General features: G+C 34.4%; 2 protein-coding genes across 5 annotated transcripts in view; both read left to right on the top strand.

The window, feature by feature from the left end:
• The window catches only part of LOC116162791 (protein neuralized), a 57,605-nt gene extending 56,129 nt beyond the window's left edge, over positions 1 to 1,476 (top strand). For both annotated transcript variants that reach the window (XM_031476505.1, XM_031476504.1), the window contains exon 4: positions 425 to 1,476. In XM_031476505.1, coding sequence (XP_031332365.1) covers positions 425 to 673 — 249 coding nt within the window. In that variant the 3' untranslated portion in view covers positions 674 to 1,476. The remainder of the gene's footprint in view (positions 1 to 424) is intronic.
• A 5,523-nt stretch (positions 1,477 to 6,999) lies between these two features.
• LOC116163623 (DNA-directed RNA polymerase II subunit RPB1) lies at positions 7,000 to 24,912 on the top strand. Of its 3 annotated transcripts, none has more exons than XM_031477648.1 (7): positions 7,000 to 7,153; positions 15,930 to 16,105; positions 18,796 to 18,902; positions 23,069 to 23,142; positions 23,492 to 23,938; positions 24,049 to 24,208; positions 24,268 to 24,912. In XM_031477648.1, exons 2-7 carry the CDS (start codon positions 15,981 to 15,983, stop codon positions 24,486 to 24,488), a joined length of 1,134 nt encoding a protein of 377 aa, XP_031333508.1. In that variant the 5' UTR covers positions 7,000 to 7,153; positions 15,930 to 15,980; the 3' UTR covers positions 24,489 to 24,912. The 3 variants fall into 3 exon arrangements, with proteins under 3 accessions (XP_031333508.1, XP_031333507.1, XP_031333510.1); XM_031477647.1 differs by having other exon boundaries at positions 24,046 to 24,208; XM_031477650.1 differs by lacking the exons at positions 7,000 to 7,153; positions 15,930 to 16,105 and adding an exon at positions 18,578 to 18,738 and having other exon boundaries at positions 24,046 to 24,208.
• Positions 24,913 to 26,710: the final 1,798 nt, after the last annotated feature.

The following is a 26,710-nucleotide window of genomic DNA, read 5'->3' as shown; positions in this document are numbered from 1 at the left end:
CCACCAATAGATTTTAATTCTGCTCAGAGAATTTAAAACATGAAATTCCTACATTTATTAGATCTTTTCAAACGTGATACCAGCATTTATTTTATCACACAATCAACCTTTCTTAACTAAAATAAAAATGCCAAAATAATGATTTAATAAATACTTCAAACCACCTTCAACTCAATATATGAAGATTACAATCTATTGCTAATTTCCAAACAGCAATATTTATTCATTTTATATTACTATGCCTTAAAACTTAACATTTCTAATATATACACACATTAATGCAATTGTTCAAAATATACCCTTAACGAACTTGTATATTAAGCTCATCAGCCGAAAAAAGGTCCAAAATTTAACTGCGAACAACATGCATTTGCACAAAAATCCTGTCTCTACTTATAATTAAAGGCGATATTTATTGTTACAGCCGATCTCTGCAAATAGTGTCTACTCCACATTACAAGCTCGGGGAGATCACGAACGTTTGGGGATCGGTGGTGCCGGTACAGAGTGTACAATTTGCTACGAACATCCTATAGATTCAGTACTATACATGTGCGGTCACATGTGCATGTGTTATGAATGTGCTTTACAACAATGGAGAGGGAAGGGTGGAGGACATTGCCCATTGTGTAGAGCAATAATAAGAGACGTTATACGCACATATAAATCATGAGTTCGATAGAATAATGCCTAAATATTTCTTTGCTGGGATATTATTGTGCATTTTCATGAATATGTTTTGTTAATGGGATGAATGTCGTATTTTTGAAATGTATGTTTCCAAGTTGTGAATTATTTCACTCGTTAATGTCTCTCAATTTTGATTTTAAAAAAATGGAAAAACTAAAACCCACTATAACTGAAGTTATTAAGAAGTGCTTCCACTTTACAATTACTGCCTACAAAGAGATAGTTTAGAATGCGTTACAATAGTTAAAGACTGATACGGTTTGTTTGTTGTAACTTCTGTAACGACTCGTATGTTAATTACTTGTATAAGTTTATCATTGATCGAAGTTTACATTTACCAAAGAAACCACTAAAGTGTATTTTAAGGGGAGCCACCCCACTATGGTGAATAAAGTTAGTCAACAGTACGGAAATAGTCAACTGCGATAGCAGTTTAAACAATTATTTATTTAATTTATCATAAATTTGTCATCACTTAAATGACAAGAATGGGCATTCGATGAGTAGGCTAGGCCATGTTAACATTCCTTAAATCTGTTACAATGCCAGTGTTTTTTTGTTTAATTTTTAGGATTGGTCATTCATAATACTACTTGGCCCCCCATTGTAATTGCTCATTTATTTTGTGCTCAATATTCTTTTACACTTTTGAGTAGGAGCGTTACAAGGTGGGAGCTTGAAAGAATTATAGTTTCTAGTCAATAAGAATGTACTGATACTAGAATCGTATTTAGTTTGCTACAAATTCTTGATGTAAATAAAATAAAGATGTTATATATTGTCTCATAAAGTTTTTATTTATTGTTTTTTACACAGTGTTTAGAATAGGACAAGCTTTAATTTTGTTGTTGCATAGGGGAAATGCAGAATCCGGAATGTGGGTACTATTAATTGTACTATCCTCTGTACCTACAGTGGTATTAGTCATGCCACAAATATACACATAGAGCGTGTGATTATGGTATGTACTCATTTGGAATCTTGAAGTATGGAAAAGGAGTTTTAGCTCGGGAATGATAAGACCCAGTCAACCAGAAGAAAAACCTGCAGACAACAGTAGTTTTACAATGTAACAGAAAATTCTCTGCAAAAGGATTTTATCACTTTCTTACATAAACCGAGCAGAACCATAATGCTACAGTATTTAGACGAAAAAATTTCTTCTTCCGCATGTGTAAGAAAATGATTTAAATCCACAAAAAATGATTCAATTGAAAATTGAGATGCCACAATGCAGTAGAGAACAAGTCAATCATAGCCTTTTTTAGAAAATGGTTCTTTTCCTGGGAGTTTGAATATGGTCTGGCTGAGAGAGTATTGTACGGTACCTACTTGGCAAGGCAAATTGCACTGTCTTTAATTTTCAATGCCATTGATACGCTTACGGAAGCCAGCCCACTAAGAAATTAAAAGTAAAATGTTTGCTACCCATCTGATGTAAAATTGGGATCAGATGTGGCCTTCTATCAGTTTCCTGTCCAAGACCTATTGTACCCTCTCGCTCCCTTACAACGTCAATATTTTTGAAGAAATTTAGCAGTTCTGGGCGCATCTTCATTCCCCTGGCATTGACCTGCTGACCAAAGATTCAGTATTCTTCATGTAATTCTTTCGGAATGGCTTTTATTTCATTTTCAACTGTTACATGTGCAATTCCACATACCTGTTGGAATATAACGTGGAAAGCTGTTAAGGTGTCATATTTTAAAAAAGCAAAAAGGAAACAAATTTTCCTGGCGTTATTGGCTAGATATTAACTTTACGAACTTATAGAAATTTTGGAAATTGTTCCAACTTTATTTAGAGATAAGTTATCTTGGAAAAACGACTTCAAAGTTTACCTCAACAGCGCGAAAAAATAGCAAGCGTCGCGCCGTTTGTTTTATACAGATAGTAATTTGGCAACTGACCACTGGCAACTTTACATACTCTGTTCCGTACGTACTGTCATAGAGTAAATAACGTGTTTATGGTACTGTCCAGCCTGACTATCTTTTATTATAAAGGTTTTCCTGTTCCATAATAGTTATTAAGGTATCAAGGGCGTTATGAACTAAATAACGCCCCAGGTCAACAGTGTAGAACCCGAGGGCCTCCGGCCCGAGGGTTATACGTTGACCGTGGGCGTTGTGTTCATAACGCCCGTGGTGCCTTCAACGTTTTATGTCATACCTACTTGATGATTTTCCAAGAATTAGCGGTGCCAGATGATTAAAAGAGATGATAATGAGACTCATCAAAATTAAGTTATCCATGGTCATAACCGAGGTCGTAACTATGGAGATAGATATTATATTTGTCAAAGTCAAACATTCTAAAAACTGCCTGAAAAATGGCAGACGAAGCGTCTCATTTACCGGCACACGTTCTTGCGCGAGCCGCAAAACCGAATGAAGCCATAGTGCCACAAAAATCGAAATCCTCTTATGAAAAAGCGTACGCTGTTTTTGCAAATGGATGGTGAGTAATTCTGTAGAGACAATAAACGAAACCGTTATATTGGTTTACTTCCAGGAGTCGGTATGTTTAAGTCTATGGTTTAAGTAATTTTATTAGTCATTAAACGGAAAGGTGATTTATGTCATACTTGATTATTATTCAGTTATAATAATCCTAAATCAAGATACATTAAATGACAAATAATGCACTCCACCATGACGACCCCAATTATGCGTAGCAACGGGCGTTATTTCTATAACGCCCAAGGGCGTTATTTCTGTACATCCTATAAATATGGAATAATGAACTTTTTATTTTCAACAACTAAATAAAACGAACTGTGTTGATGTCGCATTATCCTACTGTTATTTTGAAGTAAAAAGAACAATTCTGGGACTGTCCAGAGAAAACCGCACCAGACCCATGCATTTTCTTTCCTCTTTGTACATCAGATACTGCGGATCAGGTGCTTCTGTAAGGAAGGCGACTATCTGTTCGCAAGTAAGGATTTTTGATTTTTTTGGACGATAGCTTTCCTGAACTTGTTTTAAATATCCTTGTAGATGCACAAATTTTTCGAAACTCTTAATCTGCTTCTTTACCATTAACTCTTTACGTAGAGCATTGAAAATTTCGTCCAAAGCGAATTGGGAGAAAATGACTCTGAGTGTAAACACTTTAACAACATCGGGCGGAGGCATTAATAGGAAAAGTTCTGCTGAGAATAGGTACCGATTGTAGCGTTACTGCCAAGAGCAAGTGATATTCGGATGTCTCACTCCACTTCAGCACCTACTCCCTCGTTTTGGTAAGGAATTCGCGTCCACTGTCTGCAAACGTAGAAGGAATAATTTTTTTGACCTAGGTGTCATCTGCTGATTGATGTTTTTGCAACCAAGACGTTTTACTTTTCCGGGTGGCATTTGGTAACTATCATTGTATTTATAAACGGTATTACCAAACAGCAAACAATCATCTTCAATGTTAATGTTCGGACGAAATTAATAATAATAATAATAATAATAATGACCTTTATTCACATATTATATACAAAAGTAACAACACAAAAATGAAAAGTAAGGCATAACGATATACCAAATATATAATAGTGAAAGGGTGAAGTTCAGACTAATTGGTCTGCTCTTCCACTTTACCCCAATATACACTTCATTTTTTTTATGGCGAAATGAGTGATGTTTCTCTTAAATAAAACGGTAGATATACCTGCGTTTGTTAAAGAAATGTGAAAATGAAACTACATATAAAAATGTAGAAAAAACACAATAAAAGAAACTTAAAGAGTTAAAAGAACTGGTTAACATTGGATTTGACTTCTATAAAGTAAAAGTCGCGTTTGTGTTTTAAAAGGCTTCAAGGAAAGATTTTTGATAAAAGCTGACAACGAGTTGTATTGTTTTGCAATTTGATAAGAAAAAAACCCTTCGAAAAGATGATACCTATGAGCTGGAATAGTCATAAGTCCTTTGTTACGTAAATTGAGATCGTGTACGTCTGTACGGAAAGTAATTTTATTATAAAGACACTGTGGTTTATGAGTTAAAACGATTTGATGACACATATACAAAAAGTGAAGGGAACGGCGATTTAACCACTTTATTTCAGACATCTTATGGGAGACATGGTCAAATTTTCTCAAACAGAAAATGAACCGTAGACAAGAATTTTGCACTCGCTGTAGTCTTTTCCTGCTGGTTCCATCCAAGCAAGGTCCATATACACAATCTGCATAATTAAAATGAGATAGAACTAACACATTCATTAGTTTTACTTTGGTATCAAAGTTAAAGTTGTATCTGTGACTATACAAAGATTTTAGACTGCTGAAAGCGCGCTGAAGCATAGGTTTATATACCTTTTAAAACGAAGATCGCTATCCATGATTATAGTCCTAAGTTCTTGTGTTCCGTTTTTATTGGAATGACGTGATTGCCAACATTTAGACAAATCTGCTACTGAACATTGTTTCGGTGGTGAGCCTTTCCGAACACATGCGCTACAGATTTAGACGGATTAATAATCAGGGAGTATTTTGTGGATGTCTCAAATAAGTTATTTAAATCTCTGGTAAGTTTATCTAAAGCAAGATCTACGTCAGAAGGTGGAAATGAGAGATATAATTGTGTATCATCTGCACATGTGATGTTTGCATTTATTTATGCAATTTGGTAAGTTAGCATGTGTACATAGTGTAAAATAAAGGGCCGAGTATGGAGCCCTGTGGAACCCCCGAATAAATTTTCCTTTCTGACGACAGTGAGTCTTGAATTTTTACTCTTTGAGTTCTATATCTGTTAAAAAGCTAGTTGTCAAATGCCTTACATTACATCCCGATTGGAGTTAATTTCGTCCCATCTGTACGTGGACAAACCTCGAGAGTGAATGAATTAAACACGTCTATCTAAGACAAACGATTGGGGTAAACCGAATCCAGCATTTCTAGCAATACCTATTAACATCACTATAGTTAGATAGTTTTATTGCTGTTTTGAAATTGAATCAGTAGTTACTAGTCTACTAAATATTTATTAACTCAAAAGAGAGCTAAAAATCATTTTGATTATGTTCTCATGAATTTTGCGAACATTTCTAGACGTGTAATTCGATCATAATGTTGTTTATTTTTGAGTTTAACAGGGGGGACGAAAGGAGGCACGTTTATCTCACCTGCTTCAACTCACATGTCATTTGTGTTTCTTCCAAGGAAAATCACCTGATTTTTTAAAACTATTACGGATAAGCAACGCTTTTAAAAGTAATCAAAACCGTTAGCCATTAGTCTAGTAAAGTTTATACCCTATTTACCTAAGAACTGCAGTCCGAATTAAAAGTTTCGTTTTGCGAGGTTTTAACTTACATGGTCATCCAGCTAAGGAAACGCTAACATTCTATAGTTCTATCTATCGATATTCCGTCCCATTGTATATTGTTTTGTTTGTTAGCGTTTTATAAAAATAACAGAATAAAAATTCAATGGTTGAACATAAATTTAATACCTAAATACATCATATCCATGGTGACGCAACTACTATGTAAGTATGTACCTAATTCAAAAATTCGCAGTCGTTTTATTTCAGTGAGGTGTGGTGTGATATACCTAGATTATTTTTGTATAAATCTCAATTTAAAACGTTTTTGAATATTTTTAATTTTGTAAAATGTCCAAGAATTTGTTTACCTACTATTTATGTCATTCTCGTAATTTTCTCCAAGCCCGTAGGTATTCGTTTTTCGATTTAATTTTGTTGTAATTATTTTATTTATTTCGCAATGCTCGTTTTATGTGTCCATCAATTTATGCCCAATAGTATAGGTGCCCACATAAATTTTGTTTATCAATAATTAGGTACCAATAGCACGAACCATGCATAAATCCTTTTGAATATGTGTAGGTACCTATTGGTCACTCCGAAAATAATTTCTAATGAATGGAAGTAGGTATAGGTAATTGTCCACCTATAAGACAACGAAATGGTCGTCTGAACTTCGAAGTAGTTATATATTGCCATACTAAGATTGTATATATGTTTGAGTAACGTGATGTGTAAAAGTAATGCAATAAGTACCCACACAGATAATGTTCATTATAAATATATCGTCACAGGGGATCTGATGCTTACACTTTATGGACGTTTGCCAAATATTGAGAAACTATGTACATATTCTTAATATTTTTAACTTTAGTCATTTTTATTACATGGCGGATGCATGAATTGTTTATTTATGTAGTAGAGATTCCCGAAAGACCAGCGGGTGGAAATATAAAAGCAGAACATCTTCCAAATTGGCAATTAACGTTCAAGGTTTCCTTTTTGCAATAAATATTTATCCCTAAAGTCACAAATAATTTCTGTATCAATGACCTTAGTGAAAGCCGAACAGTATTAAAAACCCCACCGTCTACGCCTACTTAAAGTATAGTTACTAGGTTAACTAAGCCGTCTCGACGCCAGTATAACTCAGTGGTTTGGGGAAAGTGGCCTACACAATTAACACTAAGCACAAGGTACATTTCTATATTCAGTTTTCGCATTACACCCTTAAATAATGTCACGTGCTCTATAAAATTACTAACAATAATATCATCAGACAGCCACCATATATCCTTAAACTATAATTTAGCAAAATGTGCACAAGTGTAGCGATTTCTACATAAATTTTAGGAGTTATTTTTGTTAGCTATTTTAAGCAACATCTTCGTATCAAATGTTCTGGGTATATTTTCATCCATTTCAAATTTTGCAATATTTTTTTTTATTGTACGTTTTTACACATTAGGTACTACTGTGGAAAATAACGAAACATTTAGTACATCATGCGGCATAAGCTGTCGCCAAATTTGGGTTAGGTGCTCGATTTCAGTTTATATAAAGATAGGTAGACTAGACAGTATAAACTATTTGGAGGATTAAGAATTTAAAATTGTCTAAACCAATAAATGCTTTGGCGACCGACATTAATATTTTAACGACAGCTTACAGACATTAAAGTGACTAATTTACTGTCTAGTTTATAAATTACTGATTTGTGATCATTAATATAATTGAAAGTTAGATGATGGCTATGAAAAATGGTTTTTACCACTGAAGCCGTCGAAAAAAGTTGTAGTAGATACTAGAAAAGTGGAGTGTACTGATAACATACAGGATTCAACAATACTTATTGATTTTTTTTCATTGCCAAGTATGTGCACAAAGGTTTTCCTTAGGTTAATTTTAAAAAACCTAAACTATATGGAAGGGGAAGAAGTCAAAATAAACCTGCTTTAGCAATCTTTTTGTAGTGACTAAATTGATAATGGGTTTTGCACTTTAATTTACAATAAACAAAGTGTGAAAGAGCAAAGACTATTAGTCTTTGAGATTATGACATTCTCATCCTTGGTATTTATGAATAGTGTTCCCAAAATTAATTATCCCCTATAATTTCAATCTCTGTGTGATCCTTGGCTGGTGTATCATATTTAACGGTGAAGGAAACGGAAATTGCCAAAAGCGAGGAGGGTAAATAAATGAAAACACTTTTGAATTTAAATTATAAACAAAGGTTTGTTTATTAACATTCCGTGTGTGGGCAACACTCTCTAAAATTAGTGATTGTATCAGCTTTAAAAAGTTAATCTAACAGCCAACTCTGGCACGAAGGTTTGTTCAGATACATGTTACAAAAAATTCATTCAATTATAAATTGGCGGTGCTTCATTGTCCTTCAATTTACGTACTTACGGTGTGGGTGAAAAAAGTGTAGCAAGGCAGTGATCGAAGTAAATGACAAAGTAATCAGTTTCTCTACTATAATTGAATTTTTGTAAGGTTTCGTTATGGCGTTATAGGTTTTTACCGTTAAGTGTTTAAGTCCTAGAATATAGGTGTGAAAGAGGCCTGCACGTGAAGCCAATTACATACTTACATGGTAATTTCCCAAAGGGTTCGAACCTGAGTTTGAGAATGGAGAAAGAATTAAGACATAAAAGCAAATAAATAAGAAACTCCTCTGAACAATACAGCCTCATTGGAATAAAATCGCCTACCTACCAATTTTAGACCTTTTGACATCGACCTGCTGCTTCAAAATTTAAATCCCAAATGTACCATCATGATACAAATCTAAACAAGTTATAAATCAGCATATGCATGATGAATTTTTGGTAATACAGATCAGTAGGTATTTTATTAGTAGACTTGTTTAATAGTATATTATATACCAAGGGACTAAAGTGTTTGTTTTAATCCCGAGGGTGCAGATTGTAAAAACTTAATTGTCAATATCTTGAAAATGTTGGAGGAAGGTACCTACGCAACGCAACGCAACCGGTTTCAAAAAATGCGCTTTATTTATTTATTTATTCGCCAAAATCAGAATTCGAAACCTCGCTTTCTTCTCAAATGCAAAAGGTCGGACGGACACAAATACAACAAAACCAATAGCCGTACTATTTATTTGTGTTTATGAAAGAATTTAAGACCAGGAGCTTGAGGTCCATTCTTGGGAACTATTATGCCAGCGTGACAGATCATAACTATAATGATGATTGCTGAGGAAAGGATCACATTTTCTTTACTGGATGCTAATCCATATCCTCCATATCTACGCTTTTTTTTTAAACGCGCTTACTGTCCCTTACAGTAATCATCTGTACTGGGGAAGGGCCCATTGAACGTATAGGTTAGGTATGAGTACGGAATACTGGTCAGGAAAGGAAGATTCAATGTTCTTCCTCAAAATATTCCAAGAGTCGTCAGAGATTAACTTTTTGCGGGATAACTTTGGAAAGTGGAAATTGGGTATAGAACTTTTCCCAGTATACGATTTCATTTATATGAGTATACGGACGATTTCATGATGATAACGATGATTGTAGTGATAACACCATTTTCCTTTACTGGTGGAGGGGATTCCAAAGCTGTTCGTCTCCATCGACTCCCGAATACATGCTTTTACCCCAAACGATGTGTTGCCCTTATAATCATCTCGTATATTTCGGGCAGGAAATATTTATCGTAGCACCAGGGCCATGTGGTGTCATTCTTTAAGGTATCAGGAGAGTCTTCAATGTTTAACGTTTTACGAAAGATATTATTTAAAAAACTGTCAAACAGTCTTTGGATATGATTTTTGGTAAAATCACACGATTTAATTAGATACCTAATAATTTTGATCCAAAACCGTCCAATAAGGAAGTTATACAGGGTGGTGCCTAGCCTCGTGCCTAGCGCAACGCAGCATAGGGATTTCAATGTTTAATTTCTTTATAGTCAATATAGCTCCCCTAATTATTTTAGAGCAAAAGTCTAAATACGTTTTTTTTAGAGACAAAAATACTGCATCTGTTCATACTTATAATTTTCCATTTTTCAAAACCGTAGAAATCGACAAAATAAAAAATTGCATTTTTATAAATCAGTGATGCTTTGGAATCTTTTAACAAACTACAAGCGCATCGCATCTAAAAGCGCGGTTTAGACGCTACGATCTTGGCTTCGATAAATCGTAACGATCTGATTGTCCAATTTATCGTTCAATAAATCGAAAGAGTGCGTATACTGTTTACATGTAACGATTTCTTGTTCCAATCTCATTGTCGATCACGGTTTAATACAGTTTTTATTTTTTTACTTTTCAACTTGTCTTTTGGTTTTGTCCACTAATATAAATTATACTCGCATTTTATTGCTTACATTGCTTGCTTACAATAGAATCTTAATCTCGATTATGATTTATGAGTAGCCATGTGTCGCTAAATATTTTTTTTGGGTGGCCAAACTTGATCGCCACTCGCCAAATGTAAAACGTGTGCGCTAGAGACAGTCCAAGTAGCCCAAATGGATACAAAAATGGTTCACGTCGGCAACATTAAGCGCGGTTTAGACGCTACGATAAATTGTAACAATTTATCGTAACGATTCGATCGTTACGATTAATCGTTGCGTGTGAACAGAGGATTGTAGCGATTTATCGGAATTGGAATTGGATTGGATGGTTGATGGTGCCGGCTTCAATTTCTGCGAATCGTAGCGATAAATTGGAACGTGTAAACAATAACAGCGATTTATCGCTACGATTTGTGACTAATGTTGCGACGTGACCATTTTTGTATCAATTTGGGCTACTTGGACTGTCTCTAGCACACACGTTTTACATTTGGCGAGTGGCGATCAAGTTTGGCCACCCAAAAAAAAATATTTAGCGACACATGGCTACTCATAAGTCATAATCGAGATTAAGAGTCTATTGTAAGCAAGCAATGTAAGCAATAAAATGCGAGTATAATTTATATTAGTGGACAGAACCAAAAAACAAGTTGAAAAGTAAAAAAATAAAAACTGCATTAAACCGTGATCGACACTGAGATTGGAACAAGAAATCGTTACATGTAAACAGTACGCACTCTTTCAATTTATTGAACGATAAAACAATCAGATCGTTACGATTTATCGAAACCAAGATCGTAGCGTCTAAACCGCGCTTTACACTTTCCAATTTATCGCTACGATTCGCAGAAATTGAAGCCGGCCGCCATCAACCATCCAATCCAATTCCAATTCCAATAAATCGCTACAATCCTTTGTTCACACGCAACGATAAATCGTAACGATTCGATCGTTACGATAAATTGTTACAATTTATCGTAGCGTTTAAACCGCGCTTAAGTTATCGTTGTTTGACGTCGAACGATTTTCATATTTAATTCTGTTTCAACTGTCCGACGCAAGAAAAAGCGTCTATGGGGTAATGTTTTTTTTAGAGAATGTATGCTGCCTCTGCATCAGATACTATTTGTTTATCATTTTCCGGAATCAGAGTACCTACATAATCGAAGAGAAAAAAACTGATTTGAAGAAGATTTGTTCCTAAACTTATATTCAGATTTTCCGCTACTGCAGCCAAAACGTTGAATGTATTTTCGTTTTCCTGATGGTTTTGACGGACATTTTGAACGTTATTGCACTTGCAGTTCTTTAACTAATATATAAACAAGTATAAATTTAATATACCTACTAGTCCAGTCAAATTATCATAATACCTTGCATCAGATGTGTCATTTCTATTTTTTTTTCAAATTGTTAGGCTGAGTATGGATGTCAAAAATCCAAGTTTTCGACATCCAAAGACCTGTGCGAGCAACGCAGCACTCGCATTATTTTTAGGTTTTGGTTAGTTTTAGTTCTCAAGGACAGATTTTAAAGCAATTACTGTCCTATACTTTTTTAAACTAGGTAGACAAAATTTGTGACAATTCAAGCCCTTAACTGGCTCTGTAAGTCTAATAGTTTTGGAGATACAATGTTTCAAAAATTCGTAAATTCTTCAGTTTTAATCAAATTTGCCTTTTTTCGCATAAAAACCTCATGAACATTTTTATAATTTTGTTCGTTTGGGGGGTCTTTGTGGTGAGGAGTCTCCATAAATCGGCACAGAAAGAGCTAGAATGTTGATATCCTCTGGATCCCCAGCATCTCCCATGATAAGAAAGTTGTCATCTTCTTCTTCAGCAAGATCATGCTGTTGCATGGATTGCGAAATCTGTGAATTTTTTCCTTTTGCCTGACCTTGCTCGACAAGGGACACCGATTATAGAAGATCTGTGACAGTAGCAGAAAGCTTACTCACAACACTATGGTTTGAATGAATAACGCATCATATATAAACATGGATATTTTTCCACAAAGACAAAAATCAATATTTAATTTGCTTTCATTATCCGCAATTTTTAGCACTTTTTCAACAACAAGTTTATTACAACTCACGACTTACGACAATTCATCGTGCATATTTGGTAAGTTTAGTTTCTGCGAAGAAAAAACGCAAATTTTGATAAAACTTGTAAAACTAATAAATTTACCAATAGTTGAAGCGTCGTATCTCGGGAACTATTAGACTTGCGGAGATCATTAAGGGCTTAAATTGTCAGAAATTTTGTCTAGCTCAAAAAAGTATACGAGAATAATTGCATTAAAATCGGTTCTTCAGGAGTAAAACTTACAAAAACCAAAAAATGGTAAGAAAAATGACATATTTTCAAGTGATGTGTCGCTCGCACAGGTCTTCCAATGTCGAAAAGTTGGATTTTTCACATCCATATTGGTCCTAATAATTTAAAAGAAAAATTAGAGATAACATATCTGATGCACGGAATGCTCATTTTTGGTCTAATTTGACTGTACTATACGTCAAAGGCAAATAATGAAACGTGATCGCTGTTTTTTTAGGCAATTCCAAGGCATATTTGATTTATTGTAAATTGAACCTTTTTATTTTGTCGATTTCTACGGTTTTGAAAAACGGAAAATTATAAGTAATAGTATGAACAGATGCAGTATTTTATTCTCTAAAGAAAACGTATTTAGACTTTTGCTCTAAAATAATTAGGGGACCTAGTAATTGACTATAAAGAAATTAGCTAGGCACCACCCGGTATTTTAGTGGAAAATTACACATTATCCACCAGTGGATAATATTTTGACTCACTTAAATAAATAACAACAATTCCACGGAAACCTAGTCTTAAGTGCCTTCAATTTGATTCATGTAATGAATTTATAATTCTACATAACTATACAGGGTCATTCTTGACGAGCGTCAGTTAGAAAGATATGGAAAACCTTTGAAAATTAAGCTGAACTGATAAGCCCTTTAAGGGTTTTGGCACATGATGAATTGAACTAAAATATTTTCAAAATGGCGCCACTTCCGGAAATACCGGAAGTAGCCATCAACTTTGTTGTTTTAAATAGGGGCCCCCTATTTTTTCTACATTTTCGGATTCTACCTCGAATTTGGAGTACAACGATACCCCATAGTTGACCCTTTGCTCCAAGGGCTTCGCCGATATTCAAGTTTTTATGTCAAAAATTGAATTTGCAGGGGTAATTTTAAAAATTTATTATTCGAAAACGGTGAGAGATATTGCAAAACAGTTTTCAATGCTTTATTAAGGAAAGATCAAATTTTCTTATGGTATGCGTAACCGTCTAAAAAAGTGAGACTACGTCACTTTTCAAAGCTCTCAACTTTTAAACTTTTAAACATCCGTAACTCCATTTTTTCAAATGGCACCCCCCATTTTGTTCTTCACCCTTGTTTTCCTTTTTCCCAGACCTTTAATTTGATGCAAAATTTCAAAAGCTGCTTCAAACGGTTTCCGAGATATTCCATGTTTTAGTTACTTCTTGTGGAAATTTGATAAAAAAATTAAATCTCTTGATGTTATTCTTTTGTTTTTATTATGATAATGTTTAAACGTCAAATTTTCGCTGCTTTTCCTGGCAGCTATTCGATTACATTCACCGTGTATTAATATTAAATTCAAAAAATCTTCATTAGTGTAACCCAAACGAGCCATTATTGACGAGAAGTATAAGTTCAAGCAGCAAAAATTTGACGTTTAAACATTATCATAATAAAAACAAAAGAATAACATCAAGCGATTTCATTTTTTTATCAAATTTCCACAAGAAGTAACTAAAACGTAGAATATCTCGGAAACCGTTTGAAGCAGCTTTTGAAATTTTGCATCAAATTAAAGGTCTGGGAAAAAGGAAAACAAGGGTGAAGAACAAAATGGGGGGTACCATTTGAAAAAATGGAGTTACGGATATTTAAAAGTTTAAAAGTTGAGAGCTTTGAAAAAGTGACGTAGTCTCACTTTTTTAGACGGTTACGCATACCATAAGAAAATTCGATTTTTCCTTAATAAAGCATTTAAAATCGTTTTGCAATATCTCTCACCGTTTTCGAATAATAAATTTTTAAAGTTACCCCTGCAAATTCAATTTTTGACACAAAAACTTGAATATCGGCGAAGCCCTTGGAGCAAAGAGTCAACTATGGCGTATCGTTGTACTCCAAATTCGACGTAGAATCCGAAAATGTAGAAAAAATAGGGGGTCCCTATTTAAAATAACAAAGTTGATGGCTACTTCCGGTATTTCCGGAAGTGGTGCCATTTTGAAAATATTTTAGTTCAATTCATCATGTGCCAAAACCCTTAAAGGGCTTATCAGTTCAGCTTAATTTTCAAAGGTTTTCCATATCTTTCTAACTGACCCTCGTCAAGAATTACCCTGTATAAAAACATACTAACCCATTGAGCGGTTTTGAATAAAATGTTGTATTTGGCTTGTGTGCCATTCGTTCTTTATCCACTTTAGAAATTATTTGTCATTGATTAAATTCAGTATTTCAAAAAACACGCTACCTATTTGCAGAAAAACAGCTAATTTATTTCGCAATTTTGAGAGTACTATCATATGAATTGCAATAAAATGTTTAGTGACCGTGCATTAAGTGACTTACTAAAGTCTTACCTTTTGGTTTGAAAACATTTAATAAACCGTTACTGTGAATGCAACAGAATCAGAAGGCAGATTTTAAGACTGAGACTAAGTACTCAATTGTCATTTTGGGATCTGATGGTAGCTCATATGAAATCATTTTTACAATCTTTGTTATAAGGTGAGATTAACCGAATTTGACGTAAGGATTTATTTTTTTTTGCTGTTTGTAAAGTTTCATTATTCAGAAAAAAGGTGATTCTCAGGTCTACAAATTGCAAATTTGATAAAGAATCCACCCGCGAAATTTCATCGTAATCGGTCCATCCCTTCTCTTTTAAATCGATGGACATGAAGCTATTTAGAGAGCGAACGGACGGACGGACGAGCGAGGGAGCAATCGGAAGATTGGCAAAAAGCATAAACGTTACGCTTAACAACTCGACGCGAAATCGAGCAGGAAAATACCATGTCACATGTCTACAATGTATATAGATAGATACATAAAATTTGGAATTGTTTATGAAACCTTCACAATGTTACAGCTGCTCTTATATATGCTAAAGTCAGCTTTTTGAAATTATACTGAAAGTTGTAATGGACACCACACCGCTCCAATTGTTCAAACTGTTTAAAGATATATTGATATTGAACTATGAATAAATATATTGCTTTTCAACGTATTTCTCCGGCAGATTTTTATATTTGTTTATTTATGCATTGTAGGTAAATCTAAGTTCATACGTCAGTTTAGAACTACTTCTTATACTTTGTTATTGTCAATAACCGTTTATGTATCAGATACATTTTGGAAGTGAATGATTTTGTTCCCCATAATTATAAATTCCAATTCGGTTACGATTTTACGAGCGATGCTCATGAATTACAGATACATTTATTATCCTATACTGCGGTGGCTGCAATTTCCCAAAAACGCATTAGCATGTCAATTCTACGCAATCACTAAATACCTACATCCTTTTCCTAATTTTCGTTTTCTAATTTTAGAGACGAGCTGTGTTTATTTGAATTGGAAACCAACACTTAAAGCTCCTTAATATGGCTGGACAGTATGGTAAATTGGTAAATAAACAATTCAATTCGCCGATTAATCTTTATTCTGAAAATAATATACGAGAGGTTCTGGACCGAGAGGCACAAATGTTATCGAATGGAGCAGTTGGGTACGTATTACCATTTTATTAATCAGGCTTATTGATCAAACTATTGTACAAATGTAACCCGAAAAAAAAATCATTCGCACTTGTACCAGAAAGTTGTCCTTGTATATTCAGGGTGTTCCAATCTTGTTAAAATTCTAAAATACAAAGTTCTGTACTACCTACGTTGTCCAGAGTAACTGCAAATTGCACACCTCTTATGTGTTTATTCTTCGGACTGGACTTTTAAATAATCACCGATTGGGATTTCTAATTTTAATTCAAATTATGAAGAACACGAGCAACTGGCAATACAACGTAGGGCACCGTTACCAATCTATTAAAGTACACCTATCATATATTACTTTTTTTAAATATAATTTAGTTAATTTATCGTCTGAACCATGGCCAAAACGTCAAAAAAGAATGATATCAAACATCCCTTTTGCTACAGTGAGGGCCTACATGTCACAGCTCTAGGTATACCAACTTTCGTGGTCGATCAATTTCTTGTTTGCATTGAAAATAAATTTGTTTACCAAACATTGATTAGCGTAGCATTGTTGATCTTAATGTGCCACACGTAAACTCAAAAATAGAAGCTTCAGGGAGGATTAATTTCGATCTAGATCGTTGTAACCGAATTAAGAGTAGGTACTAAACACGTTTGTGCAATTTAATTTATGTCCTGTAATACTGCACATTGCATTGCATATTAATATGGCTGTTTGGCTTTGTATCAAATCGTTTACGTAATTTTTTATTTATATAAATGCTTTAATAAAGTAATCGCTTATATAATTGATCAAAATGTATGTTACTTATTTGCAAGTATTAATAGTTTGAATGCCGTTGCTCCGAAATTCAGTTTTTATAATAAAATGAATATGGACTGAGCTTTTTGATAAATCTTTCAGTTCTACAATGGTTCTATGGATCTTGCAAAATCTGTTCTACTCTGTAGGCAGCGCATATTAACCATAGCAGTGGCGCAACCAAGGGGGAGGGAGGATCAAGGAGGCACTGTTATACGGTTAGGTATTCAAGCGAATGACGACCTTATCGAACATTTACAAACTTGTGCGAAAAATGCACCTTACATCAGTTGGAAGGTTCAAAATGAAATAATAGCATATAGCACATAAAGTTAGAAATGCAAAGCTTTTCGAATTCTATGCTTTTAGTATCTTATAGACAGTAAACGAAACTTCTGACGTATCGACAACTGGGCAATTCTCTCTCTACTTACGTTACCTGAAACGAGACCCCGAAGGGTGGCACTATGCAATATGTGAGAAGTTTATCGAGTTTGTTATTGTTACCATTGAGTATCCTTCACTCAACGCTGTTACAAATACAATGCGATCAAAAATGATTGGCTGTCTAGTCGCCTTTGGAATTTTTGGTTACATGGGAAATCGTATCTAACGTGTGACGTCACTTGACCTATTCGCATACGATGCCTATTTGTTTTATTTCAGTTCGAAACCCTTTAAAGCTCTCTGAAAATGTTAGAATCCTTAAACTTTATGAAACGGCCGGAAATTTTCTGACATTAGCTTTTTGATTTTTTTCAAAACTGTATATTGAAAACTTTCTGAAACTTTCTAAAATTCCACAAGATTTGTTCAATTGAAATGCTATGATACTTTCTGGAACATCATCTTCCGAAATTACATGAAATTCTCTGATACCTATACTCTGTCAAGTTTTCTAAAATTCTTCATAACTCGACGAAACTAATATTTGAAATGTTTGAAACTTTTTGTTGCTTATAAATGATCTCAGTATGCATTTTAAATGTGTTGGAAACTTTATTGTCAACCACTGTTAGTGCTTATACAGGGTGATTCGGGAGGAAATGGAAATATTTTACAGACATGTCCAGGAAGCAAAAATAAACAAAATAAGCTCATATGTTCAAGTCCGATTTTCATTTGTTTCAGAGATATTTTGATCAATGGTAATTTATAAAATAAGGAAAAATGGATTATTGAACTTACAAACAAAAAAATCAGTAAGTAGCATTAATTCACGTTAAAAAAAACAACTACAATTATAACATTAATTATGGCATTATTATTATGAGGTTCCTATACGGCAATGAGTAAATTGGCCATACTTGGGTAGATTTAACATAAATGGAACACATAAAAGGGCAACCTTTTGGATCACAATCACAATACTCGTGGATGTCGTGATTAAGCTTTAAATCACGGCAAACTGATTTGTGAGAGATTTGTGCTAAAATCGAACTATTAATCATCAACCCATGACCATATATCACACTTCTTGGTCGAAAAATCTTGCCTAATTATAATGCTACGAGTAAAAAATGTAGGTTATCGTGATTGGCAGATTTATTTTTGGGCACTATCCAAATGAAACTTCGGATAATTAGAGGCGAAAAAAGTTTTAAAAAAGCGCAAATGACTGAAATAATGCTAAGAGCCAAACGAACTTAATTTTAAACTTCATGATTCAGATATTCGCGCAAGTGCATTGAAGTGAAGACCAATCATCAAACTCTCACCTTACTATTTATATGTTTAGTTTAAAAAATTGATGTACGACGATTGAACGACAACGTTACGAGCCGATCATTTTTAAAGCCACCCCTTAAAATCGTAAAAGATGCGCGTGTTTGAAAGTGAAAGGTTTACAATTATAATATTTGAGTAGTTCGAGTTAATTAATTTGTTTTGTAATTGCAGAATAAACTTCCACAACCCCGGGGTTAATAAACCAGCAAGTCTTCAGAATTCTGCAGTTTTGAGATTTCTCGAGGAAGAGGAATCAAGAAATAGGGGTGGCTCGCCAAGTAAGTACCTAACTTTAAAAATATTTTAAATATCCTAGCAAATAGGTAATAATAAACGTCCTTCCAATATTATTCTTAGTTTTGTGAGTCACATAACACTGATCCAGGTGGAAACGGTATTTATATTTTTCAAGATCGCGTTTTTGTCACTCACTTGCGTGAATTCGTTCGTTTTTCTGTATTGTTACCGGCAATACTTTGAAAAACAAAGGGCGCTTGCGCACGTTTGTGTGGTCAGTGAGCACATTTTTGAAGAAAATGTACCACCAGTTGGATTTTTAAATGTGCGTGTAATTGTGCTTAGATGTAGGTAAAATGCTTATAGATATTAACACAAATTGGTACACGCGTAAAAATTAGATACGTAGGATATGCGTGCGGTTAATTTGGCACTTGTTAACATGAATTTGCTTTCTTTATTTTTACTAATTCTTTATGCCAAACGGCATTATAAATAGAACCGCATTTCTCCTAATTGTTCAATTGAAACATAAATTTGTGTAACAACATTTTATTGTACCTAAGTAAATTTTACGATTTACATTTCAATTTCGTAACATGGCAGGTACTATTTTATGTGGTTGTTTTTGGTTTTAAGTTGATTATATTTTTCAAATCATTTTTCTTTGCAGATGCATTGCATTGTGTGTGGTCTTCCATAATTTTGATAAAAACGGAGCTGCCATAATAGAATTATAGTAAAATGCAACCTGTAGATTTTTGTCTAATCAATTAGAAATTTGCTAGTGACTAATGGTGATGCAGCTTCTTTATATAGGTACCACTGGCAAACGATCAAACTTTGAAAATTATTACATGATAAACTTACTTATTAATACAATTACTCGCTACTATTTAATAATGTTGCATATAGTGCGTTGATCAGCATCAACAGAAAAGGTATGGTTGCTTAAGTCATTTTATTATAGATAATATTCAAATTTGTGTGTTGCGTTGATTTTTTTGTCATTTTTATGATGTATAAATAACTTCATTCATTTTGTAACATTCCTATTGTCGCTCTTTTGTAGAGTAGGTACATACCTATCATCAAGCATAGAAATAGAAAAGTACAAAACATGATTATGTTAACTAAACCTCAAAGCACATAAACAAGTAGAGGTAGCCAACCAAAACAATAATTTTAGCACGATATATGTGTTCATTTTGTACCCCAGATTCACCCACATGTTTCACAATAGGTAACCTTGCTGATGACGTAGATGCTAGCTCATAGAATCACATCGGATGAATTAAAGTCGGTGTATATTATATAGGTATCCTTGAATTTATAACTATCAATTCAATGATTAAAGATAACTAGATTAAGAAAAACGCTGATTCAGATGAACACTGCTGATATATCTTTATCGCAACATGTGGATAGTTTATGTTGAACAAATTGTATTGGGTGCTCATAAAGAGATCAAAAGTTTCTACAAAAATTGAAAAGTTGTCCACTCTTTTCCAGTATTCCACTAGATTCAGCATAATGCAAAAACGTCAATCATAAGAAAACACCTCCAGTACCTTTCCTCAGTTTGGAAATGGGAACATTCTTCAAAAGTTTTCGCGTTAAAGAAAATGTCATGTTCGAATCAAAAACCAAACGTGTATAGTTTTGTTTGCGAAAGGAACCTCGTACCGAAGTAAAGTGAGAATATGCAAGTTCGGAAGTTCGTTTCTAAGTAAAGTTTAATCATTTGTTTGAAAACTCCATGGAGCTACTACTATTCGTTTTGGTTTTGTTCTCTTTAATTTTCTCTTTGGTTTGATCTTCTCTTCATCTTTTTAGGAACTTTTCTGCTTCCTTGTCGTCAACGTATTCTTTCCACTTACGCCATAAAGTTTGTTTTTTTTTCTTTTGAAATGTATCTGATGCCTCAGGCCATTGCAGATGTTTGGACAAAGCGCATCAGCTGTAGTTTTTCGCAGCAGCTTTTTGAATTAACGGTTGGCGTGTCTTCACATTTCGTTCCGGGTTTTACTAGTAGCAAAGAGTAACTAGTAGGTACATCACTAAGGACAATTACTTACTTTTTCATTTCTTCGCAATAAGTTACCACAGTAAATCTCATTCCCTTCACTAACGGACGTATCTTTTAAGTCTGCAAGAATGAAACATGAATTAGCTACCTAGGTACGAGTACAGGTTTTGTAGGCTGTAGGAACAAACAGATACATTGTTGAAATCGCATTCAACCCATATTTTACTATCAAAGATATTTTTGAAGTAATATTTCTTTCCGCACCGCCGATTTCTAAAAAAAAATGGGTTATCGGCTATGGATTATGGGAATTGAGTGTTTACCTTCAGCTTTATCAATTCCATTGACTTCATCTGAAACTCCGTTTTCGCATGAATCGATGATTGAAATCGAATCGAAATGCGCTAAAAAGCCTTCCAAAATCAGCAATACTGACTTGATGCTGGACGAGAATGATTTAAATATTGATCGCTCTTTCACAGGGTGTTTTAAAACTAATGGTTAATTCTACATCGATCAATTATTACATTCCCTATACCTACCTATCTGTTATGCTTTCCGTTTTGTTTAAGATGTTCTAAAATTGTGATAGTTGTATGTATAATTTTCTTAGGAGACTTTGAAGTAAACGCGTTAGTAGATGCCCTTGTACCATGCTTGGAAACATTACCTGGGGAAAACTGCTGGTTTCAACTTGACGGAGCGCCGGCTCATTCTACCCATGAAGCTTCTATAGTCTTTTAACATTTTTGAAGACAGGTGGATTAAGTCTAGAGATCCGCGCTATTCGTCTTCTAGATCTCCAGACTCCAGATACAACGCCACTGGACTTTTATGTGTAGACTCTTATAAAAAACAAAGTTGGGTGAGAAGAGTTTTTGATGAAATGGAGTAGGAATTCGAAGACGACTACCAACGGAGTTAATCAATTGATTTTTGTTTTTTATTTTGTTGTTTGTTATCATGACCTGTTTCTGTTTTTGATTTCATCCTTAGGTATTTACCTTTGTATTCATTAAAATAAATATGATTTTTTCATATTTAGTGATATAAAGTACCATGAACAACGAATGATAACAATTATAACCATAAAAAGATTTGTCTGACAGATATGCTAACACGTTTATTTCAAGGCCTCCTAAGAAAATTATACATATAACTATCACAATTTTCGAAAATCTAAAATAAAACGGGAAGCATAACAGATAGGTAGGTACAGGGAATGTACTAATTGAACGAAGCAGAATTTTTTTCGACATTTGAAAGTGCAAAAAAATTAAGCAGGTTTCATTTGAATAAATCAACTTTTTAAGGTTTGAAGTAGGTAATCAAACTTGACCACTAATTTTAAAACCCCCTGTACAAGGACGATCAAAATTTAAATCATTCGCATCTAGCACCACGTCAGTATTGTTGATTTTAGAAGACTTTTTGAAATTCAAGTCAACGGAGTCACGGGTACAGCGTTCAAAAGAAAGGCAGTAAATATTTTGAAAAATCTTGAATATGTACCTTGAAAATCTTTGTAGCTGAGTATAACGAAATGTGGTATCAAACGACGTAGATTTTCATGTAGATTCCGAAAATACAATAAAATATATTTAAAATACGAAAGTTACTATCCACATCCGGTAACACCGGAAGTGAAACGATCATGATAATATTTTCTTTCGATAGAACATGAAAAACTATGTTAGTATGCAAATTTTCAGATTTCAATTATTAATTAATTTGGATATTTTTAGGTAACGGTTTGTGTGAAACAGCCTGTATACAGTGCTCGGGAATTCATGATTAAGTTCGCAATTTTGAATATCCAAAAACTTAATTTTGTAGCCCTCTCTTTTCTCTTTAAGAGTGAATTGTATTCTGGAAAATTTGAAACAAATGAGTAAACGTTTCGACCAAGGTTCTTAAAAAATCCCAACGCCTTCTTCACATTGCAATTTCCATATCATTTAGTATAAAAACGGAAAAAATTATCTTCATAATCGACGCCATGATGAGCAATATAAAACATCTACCTAAAATAGATACATTTGCAAAACTCTCATTTATCCTTGCCGTAATAGTTTCGACCTTTTTGATATTGATACAATTTGGTTACACACTTATTAAATTAGGTATGTCACTTATAAATAATATGTAGGTAATGTATTGCATTTCGTTTCTTTACAGATTTGAAACGAGTGGCTTGGCCTCCACCACCCGATCGTGACGGACATTTTGAAGAAGTATCTGCTCAGGATTTGGTAAGTTTGTTCGCTTGGTCGTATTTATGGGCCAACAAGTAATTTGGTAACTATAAAAAGTGCATGTGATAAATGTCGTTATACGTTATACTTACAACACGTTAGTAGTTAAGTATATGTAATGTAATTAATCATGCAAGAAAGAAAACTACATATATATTTAAAAGAATTAAGAGGAAAATGGGGCAACTTGCCAGTAATATTAAACATATTGGCCTGATAGAATTTGAGGCATTGGGCCAATGGACATTTTTTTTTGTTTTGCACCTATTGTATTTCAGTAAATATCTAAGAGTATATTACTGAAGTATGATAACTATGAAACTGAGTAATATTTTTTGTTTAATAGGGTAGGCCACAAATAACCTCGCCTGGCTTACAGAACAATCAGGTCCAAACTGCTAATTATCATCCACCGAGTCCTAATCAACAAGGAACTCAATTTAATTATCAACAACGTCCCGAGCTTGCTAACCAATACCGACCTGTTTCATTTAATAAACCAATACACGTTGCTCCCCTATCACCATCCCACGCTCCCTCCTCGCCCAAATTACATTTAAGTCCCTCTCATTACAGTCCCGTGCAACCCACAAAAACGTGGGCACCTGTTCAATCGCCCGTGAGTTCAAAACCCCAACCAATTTTCCGTTCGGCGTCTCCTCAATACGAAACTCAAGCATATTATCAACCACCTGCACAAGAATACCATTCTTATCCTGATCATTCCCTGCAATCTCCTCAATACCAATATTCTCCTAATCGTCAGTTTGAAGCGACAACTGTTCAACCTCAGGTAGCGTACCCATATAACTAATTTCTTGGGATGTGTTAACATAAATGTATAAATGCATCCAATGGGTAATTTAAATGCACGGATTATAAATTGGATACTTTATTTAGCAGCAGCATCACTACCAACAACCCGCTACGTTACCAAGATATCACCAAACAATTCCAAAGGTAGAACCGCCACCATCCACCATCACGCTAAGACCGCAAGCACCAGTTAGCCAAATTCCTGCACCAGTTTATACGTCTCAACCAGCCACGGCAACTTTACAAGGTACCTATATACCTACTCTCCCATTCCATTCCACTACATGAAATTCTGAAATATTTCAGGAGGAAAAAATCTGCGTGGTGACCTCAAGTGGCCACCACCAGAAACGAAAGCTCAAATGGAAGAAGAAAACAGAAAACGCATAGAATTAGCAAGAGGTCCGGTATGTCGACCAAGGAAAGTGGCAAGAGATTATAGGGATTTCTTTGCACAACACGCTCTCAACAGCACATATCCAAGATATAAAATACCACCTGGAACGCAATTTTACGTTCGCGAATAATTTCTACTGCATATGCACACACTGCAGATGTTAATTTAGGTGCCATATATGTTTTTCACAACTGAAAATATGCACAAACCCGACTAATAAATGGCAAATAAATTAACATACATTTTGTGTAGAACGAAGTGCCGTTTTGTGATAACGCTATTACGTTAATTTAAGAAATCTTTTGCAATCTTAATTACTAACTAATATACATATAAGACGTGTATGGTGTACAAATTGTGAATGTCATTTTATTCATCCTTGTTTTAAAATGTGCTTGTAGTGGCTTCCTAATCACAAACTCGATGTGCTTTATGATTTGTTGGCCGCTCATAACGAGGCGAATATTTTTCATTGAAAAACAGAATAAAAATGCACCTAGTAAATACTTATGTTAAAGGTTTTCTATAAATAAATGGTCATTGATTAAAAAATTTATTGGGGTTCCCTGCAATTGTTAAAAAAACAAAGGATAACATACATCGAAAAACGACTTATTTCATATAGACTCGTTAAAAGACTATCTTATAGATTGTGGCCTGTGGAATCGACTAAGGCCATATTGTTTAAGATTTAGATTGAATTACAGCAACAGTATAGGGGCCAAAAACCAATTGTTAAAAAGGCAAAGAGTGTGTAATTGTGTATAGTTCTGCCTGTGACATCCATAGAATCCATTGGCAGGGAACAACTTTTATCTCTTCAAAAAACTGATCAGAATTTCACGTAGGTATCGTGACCTGGATACACTTTGTATGAATTCAAAAATAAGTCTGTCCGTCTATCGAGTATACCATTTTTTAGGTATGTGCATTTTATCGTCGGAACCGACCTTAAAGTAATCGCACATGCGGCAAGAATTGTATACCACGTCTCTAGGAGTTCGTGTGTTCTACTGGTGGGAAAAATGTAAAATCTTTACAATTTAACATTGGTCATTTGGAGGTGCCATTTTTTTTTACAAAATTGGGAACAGTTCCATCTTCTACGTTTTATGACTACGGAGATAAAAATTAAAAAAACACAAAAGTAGACGTTAGAAACTGCAGTGCAGTGGGGAGGGAGTACGTTCTCCTCCTCCGATTATTTTTAGATGGATATCGGATACAAAAGCGTTTTGGAGACACCGAAAAACAGGTATACGCACACACTATACTTAACAATGGACTTAAAACACTCAATTGCATCAAGTAGACGTCCATTGGAATCAATAGCAACTCTGCTTTGCTTAACATTTTGTGTGTATTTATTTTTTCTTAAATTTATTTTTGCCTTTACCATTGAGCGGGCGATGTTTCAGCCAAGGCTGCTCTACCAACCCAACCCACTTTACATTTACAAATATTCCTGCTCGAACCCGGATTCGGGCCAGGGACCCTTAGTACCGCAGCCGAGCTTCAACTCAAGTACGCCACACGGGCCGGCAAATACATTAGTTTAATCAGTGTACCATTGATATTGTTTTTAATGTAATTTTACCTGAAACAGTCAAGAAAATCTAAATTTCAGGGCCATTTTGGCATTAGAAAGTTGATCTTTACCTGACTAGTACCAAAGAGTTATTCTTTGCTAGTACTGTAATATTTTTGCCTGACTCCCATTACAGTCCTAGTATATGCAAAATAACAATTAAATCGTTCATTGAATACGTTATTCCATCAACCATTGGATAAGTTATAATGCAGACGATGTGGATATTTTTAAAATATATTAATATACCTACACCAAGGATAATGGTTTTTTAATTACTAATAATTACCTAATGGAATATGTGTGGAAGTAATTATTCCTTTAGTTTTGCGCCAGTCATTAAAAGGTTTGTACGCCTTTTCGTACCTCTTTCTTGACTTTGTGGGGAGCGAATATTGCACTACGGGCGGCGGCCGCAGCTTCGGCTAAATTATAACAACGTCTCGCGTAGGTACTCATCTTCTTCACTGATACCTGCTTTTGTACCTAGTTATAAGGACTGTATAGTTGAAAAGTACAAAGCATAAACTGCAAATGCATTAAAAATGGCACTTGCGGCCAGTTGCACAAAAAAATAATCCAGGATTATTGTTTAATCCGGTATTACGACTTTTGATTGGCTGCATACTGCAGTATGCAGCCAATCAAATGTCAAAATTCTTGTTTAAACTCAGATTTGGCAAATAATCTAGGATTTTGATTATAATTCGCTTTCCTGCAACCGTCGTGATTGTTTTATTTTGAAATCTCTATGGAAACAATTA

Source organism: Photinus pyralis, unplaced genomic scaffold, assembly GCF_008802855.1.
Source record: "Photinus pyralis isolate 1611_PpyrPB1 unplaced genomic scaffold, Ppyr1.3 Ppyr1.4_LG2, whole genome shotgun sequence".
NCBI lineage: Eukaryota > Metazoa > Arthropoda > Insecta > Coleoptera > Lampyridae > Photinus > Photinus pyralis.
Note: the sequence above shows the minus strand (reverse complement) of the source record. Positions and strands in the feature narration are given on the sequence as shown.